The 17,803-nt window shown below is 42.1% G+C and overlaps 1 protein-coding gene across 3 annotated transcripts in view; it reads right to left on the bottom strand.

The window, feature by feature from the left end:
- Positions 1–17,803, bottom strand: part of CCBE1 (collagen and calcium binding EGF domains 1) — a 96,510-nt gene that overhangs the window by 8,579 nt on the left and 70,128 nt on the right. For all 3 annotated transcript variants that reach the window (XM_048291899.1, XM_048291900.1, XM_048291901.1), the window contains 5 exons: positions 16,595–16,647; positions 11,228–11,362; positions 10,445–10,582; positions 5,159–5,265; positions 146–266 (listed from right to left, as the gene is read on the bottom strand). In XM_048291899.1, the coding sequence (XP_048147856.1) occupies positions 146–266; positions 5,159–5,265; positions 10,445–10,582; positions 11,228–11,362; positions 16,595–16,647 (554 nt within the window). The remainder of the gene's footprint in view (positions 1–145; positions 267–5,158; positions 5,266–10,444; positions 10,583–11,227; positions 11,363–16,594; positions 16,648–17,803) is intronic.

The following is a 17,803-nucleotide window of genomic DNA, read 5'->3' as shown; positions in this document are numbered from 1 at the left end:
AGGTTTTTTTTTTTTATTTTAGCACAAATGCAAACATAATATATCAGTCAAAATGTGAAACATATGAAATCAGATCACACTGGAAGACTGAAGTTTACTTTTTTAGTCCTAGCACTATTGCACATTCACATCCCTCTGGTCTTACCTGGAGGGCCTGGTTGGCCAGGCTGGCCTGGGGGGCCAGGGATATATGCATTAGAGGCAAGCACTTTTTCACCTGTGATTTGCTTGCTAAGATCAGCAGCATTATTTGGCAGCAAAGCAACCTGCCAAAACAAACAAACAAACAAATCTATGTAAGACCTTTACTGTTCAGCCTGATAAATCACATTCTTATTTAAGCTTTCATGTGAACAAACAGCTATTTAAATATTTCAGGAAAATATAAAATGTTTATTCATATCCTTCATTGATATAATCAGAAAAACCTTCTTATTCTGTGAGTCTGTTCACTTTTCAAGTCACTGTGGAAATACTGCTAGCCAATCCAACAGAGGACATTGGAAATTCAGGAGAGATATAGCAGCAAGTTCTGAAAAACTTGAGTCTCATTGCTGCTTCTCAGAAAACTTATTTTTCCTTGTTTGAAGTTTCCTCTATTCATTTATTGCCTTTTCTCAGGGCAATATTTGCTCGGATATTTAAGTTCTTAAATGCTGCACAAGCCACTAACATTCCATAGATTTTAATGAGAACCCCAAATCCTTTGTGAATCTGGGCCTAGAAAGTAACCACACCGTTTAACCAAACAGATATCTGGATCTGCTTTGCATGGAGACACAAAGATAAAGTAAGTGAGAATGCAAGGAGAATTGCACGCTATAGTTTAAAGTGTCATTATTCATTACATGTTTAATTATCCATGAAAAGTTCATCTATCCAGTTGAATACATTTAATAATTAAACATATTTAGTAATATTCTGCAAATGTTTGGTCTCTCCAGAGGCAGCTGAAGGGAGATGACAAGCCAGGAGGCTGGTCTGCAGTGAGAAAAAAAGTTTATTAGTGTTGAGTGGCTGCATGTAGACTTAGGGATTTTGCTCTGCCAAATGGAGCTGAAGCACTATTTCAGCAATACCAGTGCAGACCTACCCCTGGGTGAGCTTTGTACCTTCTTGAATGGATTTGGCTCTCTGGATAATTTGATGCTGAATTCTGCAACGTTTGCCTGGGAAAGCTGCATTAAGTAAAATAGATGAGGACTCCTGCTATCTGACCAAGCTTTTTGTCAGCCATTAGGAGTTCTCTGAGCTGGGCTGTTCTCAAGGCTCCTACATGTTTCTGTAATTATTTGACATACATTCTTCTGTCATTACTTCAAACCTAATGTTTGTAATGCACAGGGGAAAAACCCAGCGTTATGCACCTGCAGTACCTATTTGAACTGGGCAAATTTTCTTTGGCAAACAAGTTATTGCTTAAGGAATACAATTTAAAGGCAGGCAGTGCTGCTTGTAAATTGAGGTTGAATGCATAGAACAGTTCTGAAAAAAAAAGCCAGGAAAAAAAAAAGTTGGAAATGCTGAGATAGTTCCTGGTGGCATTTCCAAAACATCAGTTTGATTTTTGAGACTGGAACTCAAAATGTGATGACAGGAACACAACAATTTATCAGCCATTTCCAAGTTATGTTTTGGAGACCATTGCAGTTCCAAAGACAAGAGACTACTCTATAGGCAAATTAAGCATCGTGATGTAAGTCTTACAAGATTTTGATAGATTCACTCCACCCCTGCAGAAATCAGTGGCTGGATGAGGTAATATTTTCACAGAAGTCCCAAAGGGTGTTTCTTGTACACTCACTTCTATGAATCTGCTTTTCACAGAGAGTATGGGGATTCAGCATACCTATGGGCTCTGGGATGAGTTGTCATCTCTGCTTTTTCAAAGGAAAACATTTGCTTTGTTTACCAGTGACCCTGCAGCTTTCTCAGCCACCTTCCCAGCCAATGCAGCACAGACAAAACTGTGGGGCTACTGAAGATAAAGGACTACTCTGTGGGTCACAGCACCCTACCCCTGGGGCTGAAGAGGAAATTGCAGTAATTGGGGGCTCTCACAACCTCAGTGGCCAGGGACCAGCATGGGAAGGTCTACTGACTGGCTCTGGTCAGCAAAGTTTTGTTTCCTGGAGGTGTGTCCACCCTGTTCAGAGCAGGCTCTTGGCTGGAGACAAAGGAAAGGCTTGCAAGGACCTTCATGCTGCAAAACTTCCACTACAAGACACAAATCAACCAAGGACTCTGCAGTGCCAATGCTGCCCTGCTAAAATGGAGACACAAAGTCAAATCCTGTGGCTGTCTGAGAGTATTATGTTTTTAAGGTAGTTTTTGTGAGAATATTTTCAGTGTCATCAGTGAGTGCTTCTCCTGAGTGGTGGCCGCAGGTGAGTGGCAGATTAATTGAAGTAGTCTTTTTAGCTTGTGTGTAAATTTCTCAACATATCTCATTCTGGGGATCTATTGCTATATCAATTGATAAATAAATGTCACTTAGTACATAGACCCAGCCATGAATACTCTTCAGGTTATACTGCAACTGGTCAGACTGGAGTAAAAAGGTGCATTTAGTGGCAAAAACTCATCATGAAGGGGATTCGGAAGTGTATTCTTTTCTGATGCTTAGATATTTCCTCGTTCCTGCCAGCAAGGTTGTTGTAACAACTGAGTAAGTTAGAAAAGAAATCACATAGCTGCTGTGAAAGCATCTATGCATGCTTCCCCACTGAGTCAGCTGGACTTGAAGCATACGCTAGGAGTGCCAAAATACCCAGGCTCTGGTCTAGCTCACTGCTCTTTGATATCTTCTGGCCAGAAAATGGTTGTTTCATGCACTGGGCCAAACCATGTGTTTTTGTTGTTGACTCACAGCCTCTTAGGTATTGGCTACACTCACTGGCCTAATTTCTGTTTCACCTTTTAGCTGAACCAGGATCCTAGTACAGGGTGACCTTGGCTTTCTCCATCTACAGCTCCAAATCTTAATGGCCCTTGGAAAACAATGGGGTTTTTTTTTCCATATGCATGCACATATTAGCAAGGGTAAATTCTAAAGAAAGATTGTTCTAGAAACAAGACTTCCATGTGCTGTCTTGCATGCTGCATTTGGAGTTTTGCATAGTTTCTAGGAGGTCTGTGGTTTAGAAAATTGGACAGTGCTTGTCAGGACTGACTTGGAACATGGCTTTCTAATTAAGATGTTTAAACACATCTGTGCAATAAGATCAAACTTACTTGTTGGGTTTTTTTTAATTGTTGGCTGTGTGTCAGCGTGCCAGATATTTTCCCCCCAGCTTTTCAGCTTTCCACTCTTCTTCCTTTCATCAAGGTCTTAGATCAATCTAGGACTGCCCACAGACCTCTAGTCTATCAGGACAATGCATCTCATTGGATGACAGGCTTTTCTGCTAACCACAATTTTGAATAAAGTTCATAAAATCTGAAAGCCTTAACTACAAGACTGAAAACTCATTTCATAAACTTTCTCGCTGGCAGACAGAAATGAACTTTTCTATGCGAAACAGAACAGCTTTAACCACAGCTATTGAGAGGCATCCTCCCCAGAAGAACTTGGCCATGGGGAGTGGCTGGGGAAACATGAGGGTTGATGTCTCCCTGGGCAGAGAAGCACCATGGGGCCAGATCTCCACTCAGCATAGACAAAAGCTCTGCTCTCTGTGGGGTAAAAGTTGCTGAGGGTATCAGGAACCTTCTCTTCCAGCTCTTTCTGTGTAGAGCACAACCCAGTGGGTTCCCTCTGAGGATGCCAAGTAGATCAAGTCTCACTAGGAAGATACTGAGGGAAAAATTAAATTATGGACTATGACAGGACTTAGCTATGAAGCAAGAATGAGCTGCTTAATTTGTCCACAGCTACTGTACAAATGCCCACAGTGACAGGTGCCAGTGGTCTGAGTTTTCCTGGAATGAGTTTTGAGCACAAGCATCTAACAGCAGAAGTTAGACACAAAAAACTTCCATTAATTCCATCAATCAGCTCTTGCAGCAAACAATGTGACCCTCGGGTCCTTCCCTGGAGGTCAGTGTGAGCCTGCTCAGCATCACAGACAACAGCAGGAGAAACAGCCACTCAAAAGCATGGATCATTTTTAAATCTCTCTGCTACCAATTTTTTGAAAAACAGAATTTCCATCACATGTGAAATTCTGTCATGTCCACATTTGTGTTCAGACTGATTCAGAAGGAACACATGATATTTTGAGATTTTGGAGATAAAGAGTATCTCCAGCCTCAGTGAAAGTCACTTTAATGAAGCAGATTTCTTTCTTCCTAATATTAAATGAATAACATCAAATGCAGTGAGTGAATACACCAAATTGTGTTTTGACACAATGGAATGAAATTAATTGAGTACCCTGGCTGAAATTATTACAGCCTGTCAGCATGAATTGCTGAGGATATTCCTACAGAGAATTTCAATTTGAGAGAACTTCAGTGTTCAAAGGAGATGCCACTAGAAAAGGCATTACACCTGCATACGTGCATTTGGCTCTCCAAATCTGAGGCTGGGTCTTTGCATTATTTCAATCCTACTAAAGTGCAAAAGGGAGCTACATATAGGAGCAGTTAAACTCCAGGGGAAATTCCTAAATGCACTGTTCTCTACTTGCAAGGAAACACGTGAAGACAAAAAAAAGGTTTATGACTGAGGGTTTTTCCTCTTTAAATGGACAATCATATTTAAAGCTAGTGATGCTTTTGTTTACTCCCACACCTATTTGGAAAGAATCCTTTATCAGCACTCTTATTAATGCAAAATCATATTCCTGCATCTATGAAATGTCTTGCACTTGCTTACTCTGAAGGTGGATCATGTGCAAAATCTCGTGCGTTCAGAGTGAGTGAAAAGATCCGGCCCGCACAGATTGCCAAGAAACCCGGGCTCAGCCTGGGATGGGTGTTTGCCAGACTCTGTTAGCCTGAGCTTGGTAACACAGCTCCATGAACTTGTGCAGCAATGTGCTTCCAAGTTGTACAGAAGCGTAAGGGAGAGATGCCATTCCTACATGAGTTTAAAATACATTGCCATCCTCTCTGTTTGTACAAGGACTGCATGACAGCTCCAAACATTGAAATTAACCTCAGTTGTTGTAAAACATGCAGGTCTGGTAAAGACGTGACTGATCAGTGTTCATACCTTTTGCTTCAGCTGTAAAACCGTCTGCTTTATTTGATGGAATTCCTTGCAGGAGGCACAGCATGTCCCTGGTTTTGCCACATTTTCAGATTTCTCAGGAAGCCCAGCTGAAAGAAAGAAGTTTCTACTATAAAGATAAAGATTAAAAGAAAAGATATTCATAAAGTGATGGCATAAACAGCTTGAAGGTTGTTACATTTCCCCAGACTGTGAAAAGAGATACTTGCCATTATTAAATCTTTGACTGTGACTGTCTATGTAAAGCTGAGAAACTTTGCAGGGACAGCTCTGAGCACATTTTTAAAACAGCTGTTTCCAGTTAACAGTCCCCAAAGAATTCATTTTTTTAATACCTGGAAAAGTTCACACCCTTTCTTTTATCTTTTTGTTTAGGGTAGACTAACCCCATAGATCTGAACTGATTTACAGTCGCCTGAAGGGCAAATTTTCATATGCTATAAATTACAGTAAAATCCCTCACAATATGCTTATTTCACCCATTTTGCACAAACTGCTCTTTATCATCACGAGTTGTTCTCCATGTGATACAATCAGCCTGGGCAGAGGTGGGGATTGAGATTAATGACAGGGATTTAAATCCACACAAGAGGAAGGGTCACATCTGTTGATACTATGCATGAATGGGATCTTTTCAAGAATCTATTAAATTATTCAAACTGTGAGAGATATTGCAAATGTTATTTTTGTCCTTTCCCCAGTACCATACACAGTCAAGCAGTTCTGCATTGCAAGGAAACAAGCATTGTTGTAACAGATGTCTGCTTAAAGACAAATCTGGTTTCCAAACCACAGGGTGGCACATACTGGCAAACTCTAGGTGAGTTTTTGTTCACTTCAATGTTGCTGAGAAATATCAAGTGTATTGAGGCTCTGCATATGATGTATGACCTTGTATGATGTTACCTGGGAGGGTTGCTGGGCATGTGTGAGCACTGACCTTTCAGAGTATGTCCTGCAATGGAAAAACTCTGCAGGAGCTCCGGGTTAAAGCCAAGGAGTCTTCAAAATCTTCAAAAGGATCAGCTGTGATGTGCTGAGTTACTGTGTTACACTTCTCACTTGGACACACCCTTAAATGCCCTTCATCTCTTTGGAAATGCATATTGATTTTGAGACACCTGCATCTTTTTAAATGAACCTCGAAGTTTCTAACATTAAAAATATTATGTGCTACTTGACTTTAAATATTTGCAGGGTCCTGTAAGGAAGACTGCGTCTACCTGATGGTCATCTATGGACCACCTATGCACATATTTATGAAAAACTGATCTTCAGTATGTTTAGTCTTTTGGATATAACGACATATCAGGTGTGATTGATTTTAGAAGACAAAAATTTGTCTCACTTATCTGCTAATCAGTTAGGTGAGAGGTGTAAGGGCGAGGTGCTGGAATAACCAGGAGCATTAAGACTGGTATTAGTACTGAACTGATTGGAAAATTGGGACACAAAGTCTTGGGTTTTTCTCCCAGTCATGAACTGCCTGTTCCCATGGCTGCATTCCAACACTCATATTATTTACCTTCTATATTACACATATTATACATATATACACACAATATTACACATAATATTTATCATTTTTATGGCAGCAAGCACACACTGCTGTTTGAGCTTTGCAGCCCTTTCCCCAGCACAGGTTTAGTGCCTGATCAGCTTTCTGTGCAGTGTACAGATGGTTCAAAGATTTAAGGCCACATGGTACCTCTTGGTGTTTTCCAATGGACTCTACACACCATAGATAGAATTTCCCCAAATTTCAGCAATGCTGGATTCAAGACTATTTAGCCACAAGACCTCTCAGAGGAACTCCAGCATTTCTGAGAAGGTACCAGAACACACAGCATTTGCTGCTTTCTTTCTTCTCTCCTGTATTCCTAATGCTAATCATTCTTCCTTTGATTCACTCCAAAGTCTCTTTGCCCATAAAGCTTTCTCTTGTAGATGAAATAATCTGCACCATGCAGGGCTTTTTTCCTTAAGAGGGAATTGAGGTGCTGTAATGAAGACACCTCTTGACATCTCTGTAAAATAAATTTGCTCTTGACCACAAGTCAGTTTTGTGGAGTTCTTACTCCCTCTCCAATTTCCACTGGGAAAAACCCAGTGTCTTGACATGCCCTTTTTTGGACCTGTGTAGGAGTTACAGATGCACGTATATGGAACCATTAGGAAAAAAAAAAAAAAAGCCTTTTTTTCTTTTCTTTTTTTTTTCTTTTTCAAAGACCAATAAAGTCTGGATTTTGTACTAGTCTCAACAAAATTTTCTTTTAATAGCTATCTCACCAAATGAGTTCTATCATTGTGTTAAGTAATGTTGCTGAAAGCAACACAGAGTCATAGAGAGAAACTGCCAGAGTCTCTGCTATTGGAAACCTAATGCAATCCCACCAGAATCAGTGGAATTATATGTAGATTAAGAAGCAGTGAATTTGGCCTCGTGCTTCATCATAAAACCCGCTTTATCTTCCAGAAGGATGTGGCACACGGGGCTGACAAGTATAGATAAAACAGGGCTGTAACAATCCATGGAGATGAATGCTGGGGGGATCAGCTAATGTTTGGGAAATGTCATACCAGTGAGATTTCTGCAAATCCAGTTGGATTGACTTGTCAGAGGAAGAAGTCCAACATCCTCATATGAGCAAGCATCCCATGAGAGAGGTGGAATCCCCCTAACTCATACCAGACAGAGGTGATGATTTGCCCAGGGAAGGAGTCATCCATCAAATGCTCTACCCCCATCCAACCCTATATCAGGACCAAACTATGAGTAAAGCCAGAATAAAGTGTGGATAAAGCCAGAAGTCACCTAGGACAGGCAAGCAGGGGCAAAAGGCCATTGGATGGAGCCACCCACACATGGGGCAGAAGCCGAGGTCACCTAGCAGGGTCAGTGGGGCCAGCACTGAGCGAGGCACTTACATAACCTATTTCCATTTCACAGACCTACACAAGGAAACTGAAATTATTTTGAAGAAGGCTTAAACCTGCCCCATTTTTATAAAGGTTTCCCAGAACACAAAGTCTAGCTCATGCATGATGTTGCTGTCCTGTTGGGGATCCTTTAATCTTGGTGAGACACTGGTGAGCCCTGTGGCACCTAGTGCTAAGAGATCTGCTTGGGGGAGTGATGTGTTTTCTTTGTGTATGGGCTCGGAGGCTGTGCCGTGCTGGTGCTGGAAGAGGAGGAGGTGCTGGCAGGGCAGAGCTCTGCGGGAGCTCTGCTGCGGGCGGTCTTCGCAGGGAGGCTGTTGAGCCGATCATCTGTGTTGTATTATCTGGGCTCAGCCTGCTGAGATGGTTTCCTCTGCCTACTTCTGCATGGGTAGCTGTATTGCCTCCATCAAATGGGACTGTGGATGCAAGAAAAAATGCTCCCTATTCTTGTGTCCACTGACCAACCCAAAGCTCTCTGTCAAGACACTTACAGAGCCCAAAAAAAGTGACCACATTGCAGCCACTTACAGAGCCAAAAAAGTGTCCAAATTGCATCCTTCGGGGATGGAGCAATGAAAACACGGCTGTATCTCCCGGAAAACATTCAACCTCGCTAGAGATGGGGAGGCGTACATGTCTTTTAGCCTCTCACACTAGATTTTAAAATAAGTTATAAGTGTTCAGGCTACGATGAAAAGCAAATGATGCGTTTATTAGGAAGCCGCTCCGGCACGGATGCGGTGCAGGGCTGGGGCTGGCCGCGGGGTGGAGCGTCGCTACAGCTGGTTCCTTACATAACCATTTTCCTAGGAATGAGTTACGGACACAGCTCCTCTCATTTTCACCAGAGGTCTGAAAATTCGCAGCATTTATGTGGAGTACAGCGGGGTAGCTGAGCAGAAAGCATCCTTCTTTACTCCGAACAGCTGATTTGGGAGATATCTGGAGAGATGTTGGGTATTTCATTCCAGACTATCTGCTGGAACTGACATTTTTATGTGCTGTGTACGTTCAGTGTAAGAAATGGTGGTTTCAAACAGTAGAATTATTTCCACAGCCTTGAATATTTTGAATGGTTGGTTATCTTGAATGTTTTGGATATTACTGTATCAAGAAATTTGAACTACCCAGAGGAAAAGTTAAAAAACCCTCTCTATTTGTAAGGGGATTATCAAGGTTATATCTCTTTCCTTTATCACACACACACACACATAAGGAAAAAATGTTTTAAAACTACAAGGAACAATTAAAGCTAATGGAGTGGCTCCAGTTACACATTTTCAGATGAAAATCAAAATTATAAATTGCTCTGGCCATCCAGTGGGATTTGCATCACCCTGTGATACCACATTCAGTCATTAATTGATGAACCTGTGGTAAGTCACCATTCATCAAAAGTTGCTGGGGTTTTTTTCCAGAGCACTGTTCTCTTCCTTCTTCCTTTTAAAATTTACATATCGGTGTTTAATCTGTAATATTCTAAATGCTGTAATTTAATAACTGGGATGAGGTTAAAACCTTTAAAATCATTTATATACAGCACATGTATACACTTTGGACCAACAGTGAAATGCAAGAACAAGCCTTTACTTTTCTTTCTTTCCCATCACATTTCATCGTCAAAAAAGAAAAAAAAAAGAACGAAAAAAAATCTGACCCCAGCCACAGGACACAGAAACTAATTGAAGGTCAGCAGCATTTGGTCTTAGTCAATGTAATTTAGAAATTGATTTAAGCAATGCTTGAAAAGTGTGTTGGACTCCCAGATACACATTTTTGGAGCCTCTAAGAGCCAAGGGTCTCTAGCCATCCAACCTAGGCCATTTGCTAATCTCAGATGTGGGCAGGTAAATACAAATTAAAGTTACTGAAATTATTGAATTAGCAGGTGAAATTAATGAAAGTTTTTAGGGCTCGTCATCTGCTAATATTTTTTCCTATGTCTCCTTATCTCTGGACCACAAAAAAGGTACAATCCAGGTTGGTATCAAAGCAAAATACGGCTTTTAGCAACTGGATCCAGCAGAAATGATCTAACTGAAGCTGTAATGGTAAAGTTCACTATTCAGCTGTTCTGCCTCCATAGGGGAAGATGCCTTCCACATCCTCCAGTGAACTTGTGCATTAGAGGACAGCGTGTGGCAGGGCTGCTCCACAGGTGCTCAGGTGCCCCGTGAACAGCCCAGCTGCTCCAGGAGCATCAGCTACATCCCAGCTTTGGACCCCCAGCTCCAAGTGTAGCACTGGGAGCGGTTCCTTTTCATGACAGACCAGCTCTTTAGACACCCATTTGGCCCAGGACATTTAACCTGCACTAGCACCTGCCTTTATCTCCTTTGGTGCATGTCCTGCCATCCTCCTCCCGGACGTAGCCTTCATGACACTCACACCTGTAGCTGCCCACGGTGTTGACACAGATCTGAGAGCACAGCGTCCCGTTGCTCGTGGCACACTCATCGATATCTGGAGAGAAGCAAAGTCAAAAATACCCTGTAGCTGGAGGTTTCAGACCTCAAATACAATAAAAGACTTCCTTTAGACATAAAAAGAGATTTTGTGGTTAAACAAACAAGTGATTGCAGCACCGCTGGAGCCTTTGGGCAAGCTGCGCTATATTGTTATTAATACACCTGGCATTTTATCACTGAACATTGCTCGACAGTCTCCTTGCATTGCAAAGCTCAATTCTGCAAACCTTGGCTTCCTGGCACGGCAAACCACGCAGAGCAGGACCATATGTAAATGATCAGTCCTGAATTATATACTGGCCATCTGAATCAAACCCCAAGGATTAGTTTTCATTATTAGGCCTGGTAATAATGCTTCAATATTTAGCAAATATGGCTCACAACCTGCAGGAGGAATTAAAGGAAAAATTACATCAGCCCAACACTTCAAAGTGTTTGGGTGTGTGTGTCTTGTAGGTAATACCTCCTAATAATTTCAGGGAAATCTAGATCTCTCAATTCTTAACATAGTTAATCCCCACATTTCTTCTTTAATAATATTGAGAACAAGAAAGGTTTCAGATCCTAACTGACTCCTAAAAGACCCAAGGGAGCAGCATAAATCATTAACCAGATGAGCTCAACATGCTCATCTACCCACCCAGGCAGTAAGGCTTCTCTCTGTTCCTGTGCCTCTCCCGATCATAGCGATATCCAGGATAGCAGGTGCATAGGACTCGCCCAAAATTGTCAGTGCACTGCTGTTCACAGGGAGCTTCGGCACAGACATCGTAGTCTAAGGGAGAGAAAAACATGGTTAGGAAAAACACCAAAGGCAGTAGATGGATGATATTTTGACAGCAAACATTTCACCTCTCTGCTAATTAATACAAAGTTGAGTTACATTGTTTTTAAGGACTGAAGGAACCTAGATATAAAACATCCATGAGACATAAGCAAAGGAATATATTAAAATTGTAATTGCTATTCACAGCTTTACACTAGTTAGACTATTTCTTAAATTTGTATTTTAAGCAAGGGTCACTTTTGCAGTTCGCAGATTTTAAGAATTTTTTCACAGAAATATTAAATTACCTAAAACTTTAAAAAATTTTCTTCAATAGATTTTTAAGTCTGATAGCAACATTTCCTATGCAGAATACTGTGAAAAACCATGTGGCTAACTGCCAAAGCCAGGCAGAGAATACATCACAAAGAAAAGTAAATTACATCACATGTTAATTGTTCAAAGCCAGATATAACCCTTCTAGCAAAGAATGCATTGTTACAAACCCATCAGCTCTCTTAATAACAGCAGTGTGCAGATTAGGGTATGTTAGGGAAATCCCAGAATACTGAAGTCCCTGTTTGATACCCAAAGGAGGGAAAATCTGTTTCTAATTTCACTGCTATGCAGCAGCAGAGCTGAAGTCTTGGGAATGGATACCAGAGCACAACAGGGTCTGACCTGCATTTCTGTCCTGCCAGGGGCTGGATTTGGCCCCTGGTGTGGTGCTGTCCTCCTCCCAGGGCTGGGGGGAGAAGGACAGCTCCCAGCCATGGGTGTGAGGGTTTTGCAGCACCATAGGGAGCATCTTCCAGGAGATACCAGGAGATGAAGAGGCATCTGGTCTCAAAACCAGCTTAGGCACACCCTGCCCAAGGTCAGGTTTTACACCAAAGCAAGCAGCAGTTTCTGTGACCATTCCAAAGAACATCACCCCCCAGAGAGCATTCAGGTGGCTGTGACAATCCAGTGACTGGGTACTGGGGGCCACAGCAGAAATATCTCATCCATGCTCCAGACCAAACATGTCCAAACAAAATCTAAGTGGTTCAAGCGAGTTCCCAGCACAGCACTGTTTCCATCTACATCATTAAAACTCATTATTGACTCACCCTAATGACTAGCAGATACCTCTGGATATGATGATTGTTCCAAACAATTAAAACGAGCCAAGAGATGGTAAAGTAAATGAAAACACATTTTCTGTACTAAGTATATAGAGCACATGTGTAGCTCTGGGTTTAAAAGTGACAGTGTGCCAAAGTAGAGAAAAGCACAAAATGAGACTTAACAAGATGCTGTATCTCACACCAGAGCCCCTTAGACAAAAATGTACTATTGTAATAGACATACTACTGTAACAGTGCCAAGCATTCTGCTTGTCACTTCCTGAATAACAGGCATCCTTTCTTTCCTTCTTGCTGCACAACTTGAGGTCTGCCTGCAGTGCTGTGGTAGTGAATGGCAATGCTAGGACCCCTGCAGTAACCAGCGTCAAACAGTGCAGAGCCATTAAAGGAAAACATAGCTCTCACCTTCTAACTGTTCAGTCTGGGGGCAGTTTGGACTCTTTAGGTGATGCTGGGCTGTAAATTCTTGTTATATTTGACAGAACTAAATAGTCCCAACTATAAAGCATTGCTGGTGTTTCTCCTGGGCATGGTTGCAATTTTTGTTTTCCACTGAAACAAAATCAGAGTGAGAACAGGATAGAAGGCCTGGAGGTGAACATGCCTGCTCCTTGGCCAGCGTACCCACTCGGGTGCTGGACTTGGCCTGTGCTGTGTTCTGCTATTCAGAGCAGAGGTAAAACAAGCCCTGGCCTCCCTGTGCTTCCATGAGTAGATGTGCCCTAACAAAATAAAAAAACCCCAATACTGGAAGGGCCCATCTCCCATCACAAGCAGGAGCAGCTATGCATAAATTTTTCCTAGTTTTGCTTTTCCCTAAGGGATGGATATGGCCCGCCATGTAGTCTAGTCCCAAGATGAAATATCCTTGCAGACAGAAAGCTTTTTACTCATATCTAATCCAAACTGCCCTTACAGCCACTTAGGCTCATTTTTTTGTCCTCTTCTCCTCAACCATAAAGAACAGTTTACTTTCCCCCTTGCAGCGAGTTTCCACATACCTAAAAACTGTTATCACGTCTCCCCTCAGCCTCCTTTTCTCTAGACTAAACAATGCCAGGTCTTTTTATCCGTCTGTTGCCATATTTAATGTAACCAGTCTTTGAACATGGTTTTCATGTCCACCTCAGAACAGCTCCATCATGTCCATTGCCTCATTTTCTTTCACACAAAGCTGGGGAAGGGTCCAGGAAGTACAAATATCCCTGCTAGTGATCCCACACAGTCAACCCAGAACACACAATGGTTGTAGGCACTTCCCAGGTCCCAGAGCTGTGTCCCCAGGGCTTGGTCCCAGCTAACATGACTTCCCTAGGAATAGTTCTCACAACTGGGGTGAAATTAGGCAAAAGCTGCTGCACCACCTGTGTGTGCTCTGCAGAACTGGGGATGCACATTCCCTCCTGTGTTCAAATTCCTTGTTTGCCAGCTCAGCACAATAATTGTGGTTTGAGGATGAATCCAAACCATAAAATGGTGATCACGCTGTTCCAGACTTTAGGAAAATGCAAAAGCCAAAGCAGAATAATAAATGTCTCTACATATGTTTCAATTAACTCAGAAATGACAATGCAGTATGGAAAGTTTACCAAGTAAACTTTTGAAACTACATTAGTAAGGAAAGAGCAGATCTGACTATGGCTTGCCTGCAATAGAGTATTTTACCATGAATTCAACCACACCCAACTCAGGTAACAAACCAGTGGTAGGAAGGGTGGTTTCCAAAATAAACTGCAGATGTGCTACATCTGTTCCTTCTTCACTCTATGATGCCATGAGACAGGACATGAGCCTGGACTTGGCTGGAGCTGTGAATCTCCAAAGCAAAGAAAAAGGAGATCACACAGGAGAAAAAAGTGAGGAGCTGTTTTTTGACCCCTCTTTGCTGAACAGGTGGAGCAGGAAGAGATGCTATGGAGAGAATCAGACACATGGAAGTAACTCCACTCAATGTTTCCTGAGGATCACTGCTCCCTGGTCCTGCAGCTGAAAGCCACAGCAAGAAGGTGAGTACAAAACAAATTAAATGCAGAACCTGGAGGCATAGACTCATACACTGCTACTGTACTGATTTCTGTTCCTTTTCAAGGGCAGATGAAAAATAACAGGACAAAACCCAAAACCAGATGTGGACAAAGACATGAGCCTTTGGGAAAGAGTCTGTTTAAGGAACAGTTGTCCCAGAAGGAGATTGGTGTCCCAAGGCAGCTATAAAAGGGTGGACAGGGGAGGATCTATACCTCTGTCAACCCTCCTCCCTGCAGCCACTGCTAAAGCACAGAGAAGACAGGGCTGGAACTACTTCTCACAGTTTCAACATGCCAGTACTGGATTAAAAGGTGCAGATGTGCTCTAATAAACTCACATCTGTAATGCATTTATGTGGCTGTGTTGAGATATGGATTTCATACAGCTACTCTGTCAAGATTATGCCAAAACAATGTGTGAAGAGCCAAGTGATGTCTTGTAACAGAGTAAGTGAAACGAATACTTCTGTGAATCATGTTTCTCATCCCTATACCAAGGGCCTGAGATTGTCTCCGATGTTATAGCAGTTGCTGTGGCCTCCAAAATTTCAGGCAAAATACAGATAAAGCTGAAAAGGGGGAATGGAGAAACAAAGGGAGAGAAGCTGCAGCCAGCAGAGAATTGAATTAGGGGCAGAAACTCTCAGTTACTGAAATGCATTTAAAAGACAGGATTAGACAAAGTCAGAGAGCACATAATAAAAACTGCTTTCATAATCACCTAACATCTCAAGAGATGAAAATTAGAAGCCAGAATAATAGATTACCATGGCTCTCATTTTATTTTTGCTCCTATTAATTCACCCTCTGTATCCATTATATTCAGTGAATAGCCAGTATATAAAATTCTTAAATCCATAGGAAAGCTGGACTGTAGAGTCCTGGCTTCTTTCCACCCTGAAACGGTTCAGGACTTCTGCCTCCAACACACACAGCTGCCTCCTCCAAGTGTTTGTCTCACACTGGAGCTGTCACCCTGTATCACACACGCTGACACAAAACTCACTGCAAAACCATGGGACAAGGAACTGTGAGCACCAATTTCACCCAAACCCTACCCAGGTCCTCCAGGTGCAGGGTGTAGTGGTTTGGTCCAAAATATTCGTTACTGTTTACATAATGTTTTTCATCATGCTGTTTCCCTCTTTTTTTTTGCTTTCCCCCCCAACAATTGTGTGGTATTTCTAGCCAGCAGCAAATAAGACACAAATAAAAACAACAACAACAACAACAACAACAACAAACTCACAACAAACCATCAGGATTAGAGTTTGGGTTATAATCCCTGTTGGCTGGAGACTGTAATTCAAAACTGTCTGACTCTCCAGTATGTTAATTTGTCACTTTTTTTTCAAAACATCACCACCACAAACTAGGAAAATTCTTGGACCAAATCAAGGCTTTCCATATGTCATCAAATAGAAGAATGTGTTGCCATAGACCAACTTCTTAACCTGCTTTTTGGAGCAGACAAAGTTTATTGCCATGTCGTCTCTGGGCAGTTCCTGTGGTCCTACAACTTTGGAGCCAGTTTCATCCAAATCAGATCAATTTTTACTACTGCATGAACTACCCTGATTAAATCTGCGTCTTCCTTGGCCCCCGGTGACAAAGAAGCCATGCCCATGGGAAACTAAAGGCAGGACTAACTCACCTACTCACCATCTCCCTGTGCACTGACAAATCAAGTCAGCTGTACCAGATCCGAGGGATAAAAGGAGAAAGCCATTGTCCAGGTAAGATGTGCTTCTGGGTGCAGAGAGTGCTCCCAGCTACCCAGCCAAGGGCAGAACACGCTCCTCTGTTTGCAGTGCAGCAGGTCATGGCACAAGATCTGTGCAGCCACGTGTACTTAGGGAAGGATCAAGGCTTGGCATGCTAAGCAGAACTTTTGGAAGTTGTTGATCTTTTTGCTTTCCCAACAATTTCTGGGAAACGGTTCCTCTCCGCACTGATACATGAGGTATGGCCAAGCCTGTGCTTATATCAGGTTGCTCTTCCAAACAGACAATGTGGAGAACAGGGCAGATGGGGAAAGACAAATGCATGGGGACATGATGGGTAAGAACAGTGAAATCACATACCTTCAGGGATGCACTGTCCAAGAACAAACTTATAACCCTTACAGCATTTTTTCCTGAAAAACAATAAAATAAATAAATGAATAAATAAATGTATTTTCTGTAGATTGGCACTGCCTTTAAAAACAGCCATAGGTGGATTGTGGATGTGATGAACCAAACAAGATGAGGGTCCTGAGCACTGCAGTCGGAGGGTCTCTCAGCATTACAGAACACAACAGAGAAATGAACCACCTGGCCCAGGAGGGATTTTACATGGCAGCATGTCCAGCCACCTCAGGAACCTGGGGCTGAGTATCCTAACACTGACCCACCCAACATCCCATATAATTTCCAAGAATCTTGTTCTCCTGTGTTGACTGGATGCAGCACAGCTCAGTGCTGTCCAAATACACAACTCAGCTCATCATTTTCATGGTACAGTGAAGGGTGCTTTCAAATACCCATCATTAAATCTGCAGGATGGGGTAAGTCTGAGTGAGGAGTGCACAGGAGACAAATGTTATCAGTAATTTCTCATCTTCTAATAAACCTGGAGGAGGTAAATTAAATATATTGGGTATCTCAACTGGAGCAAGGGAGAGTATCTTATATAGTCTGAGGGAGTGTAGAGTCAATAGGATCAGACACTTTTTATGTGCCTATGATATGAACAAAGTCTGAATGCTGAGAAATTAATGTTTCTGACACCCTGGCCTGTAATGACATTTAGGCATCCAGCTAAGCCTAAGCCTGCTAGTTTTCTCTCTAGGCAGCAAACCACATTAAGTCACCAGAACTCCCAGCAGTGCTCGGGAGCCTTTACAAATGTCTGTGTCTCTTATCACCCTGAGAGTGACTCACTTCAGGGACCTGGTGACCTTCAAAGGATCCCATGTGGGTGACTACCAGGACTGCTGCAAAAGAAAAAACTGCTGTTCAGTGAGCTATTACATCAAGTATACATGAATCTGATGTGAAAATATCCCTCAGTATTTTACAAATTCACATATTTTTATGCCTTGTAGATCTGCTGAAATATCTCCAAACTGGGAAACCATCCACTCTGTCTTTTCCTTTGCTTCAATAACTGATGCAGATGAGTGCTAAAGCCACATCAGTCGATGACACGACACTCCCCTGGACAAAACGTAGCCACCACAAATCATTATTATGTTGAATTTAAATCAACTATCAGTTGCAACTGACAGCTTAAAACAAGCAATGCATTAC

This window comes from Corvus hawaiiensis, chromosome Z, assembly GCF_020740725.1.
Source record: "Corvus hawaiiensis isolate bCorHaw1 chromosome Z, bCorHaw1.pri.cur, whole genome shotgun sequence".
Taxonomy (NCBI): Eukaryota; Metazoa; Chordata; class Aves; order Passeriformes; family Corvidae; genus Corvus; species Corvus hawaiiensis.
The sequence above is the reverse complement of the archived record's forward strand: the minus strand, read 5'-3'. Positions and strand labels throughout refer to the sequence as shown.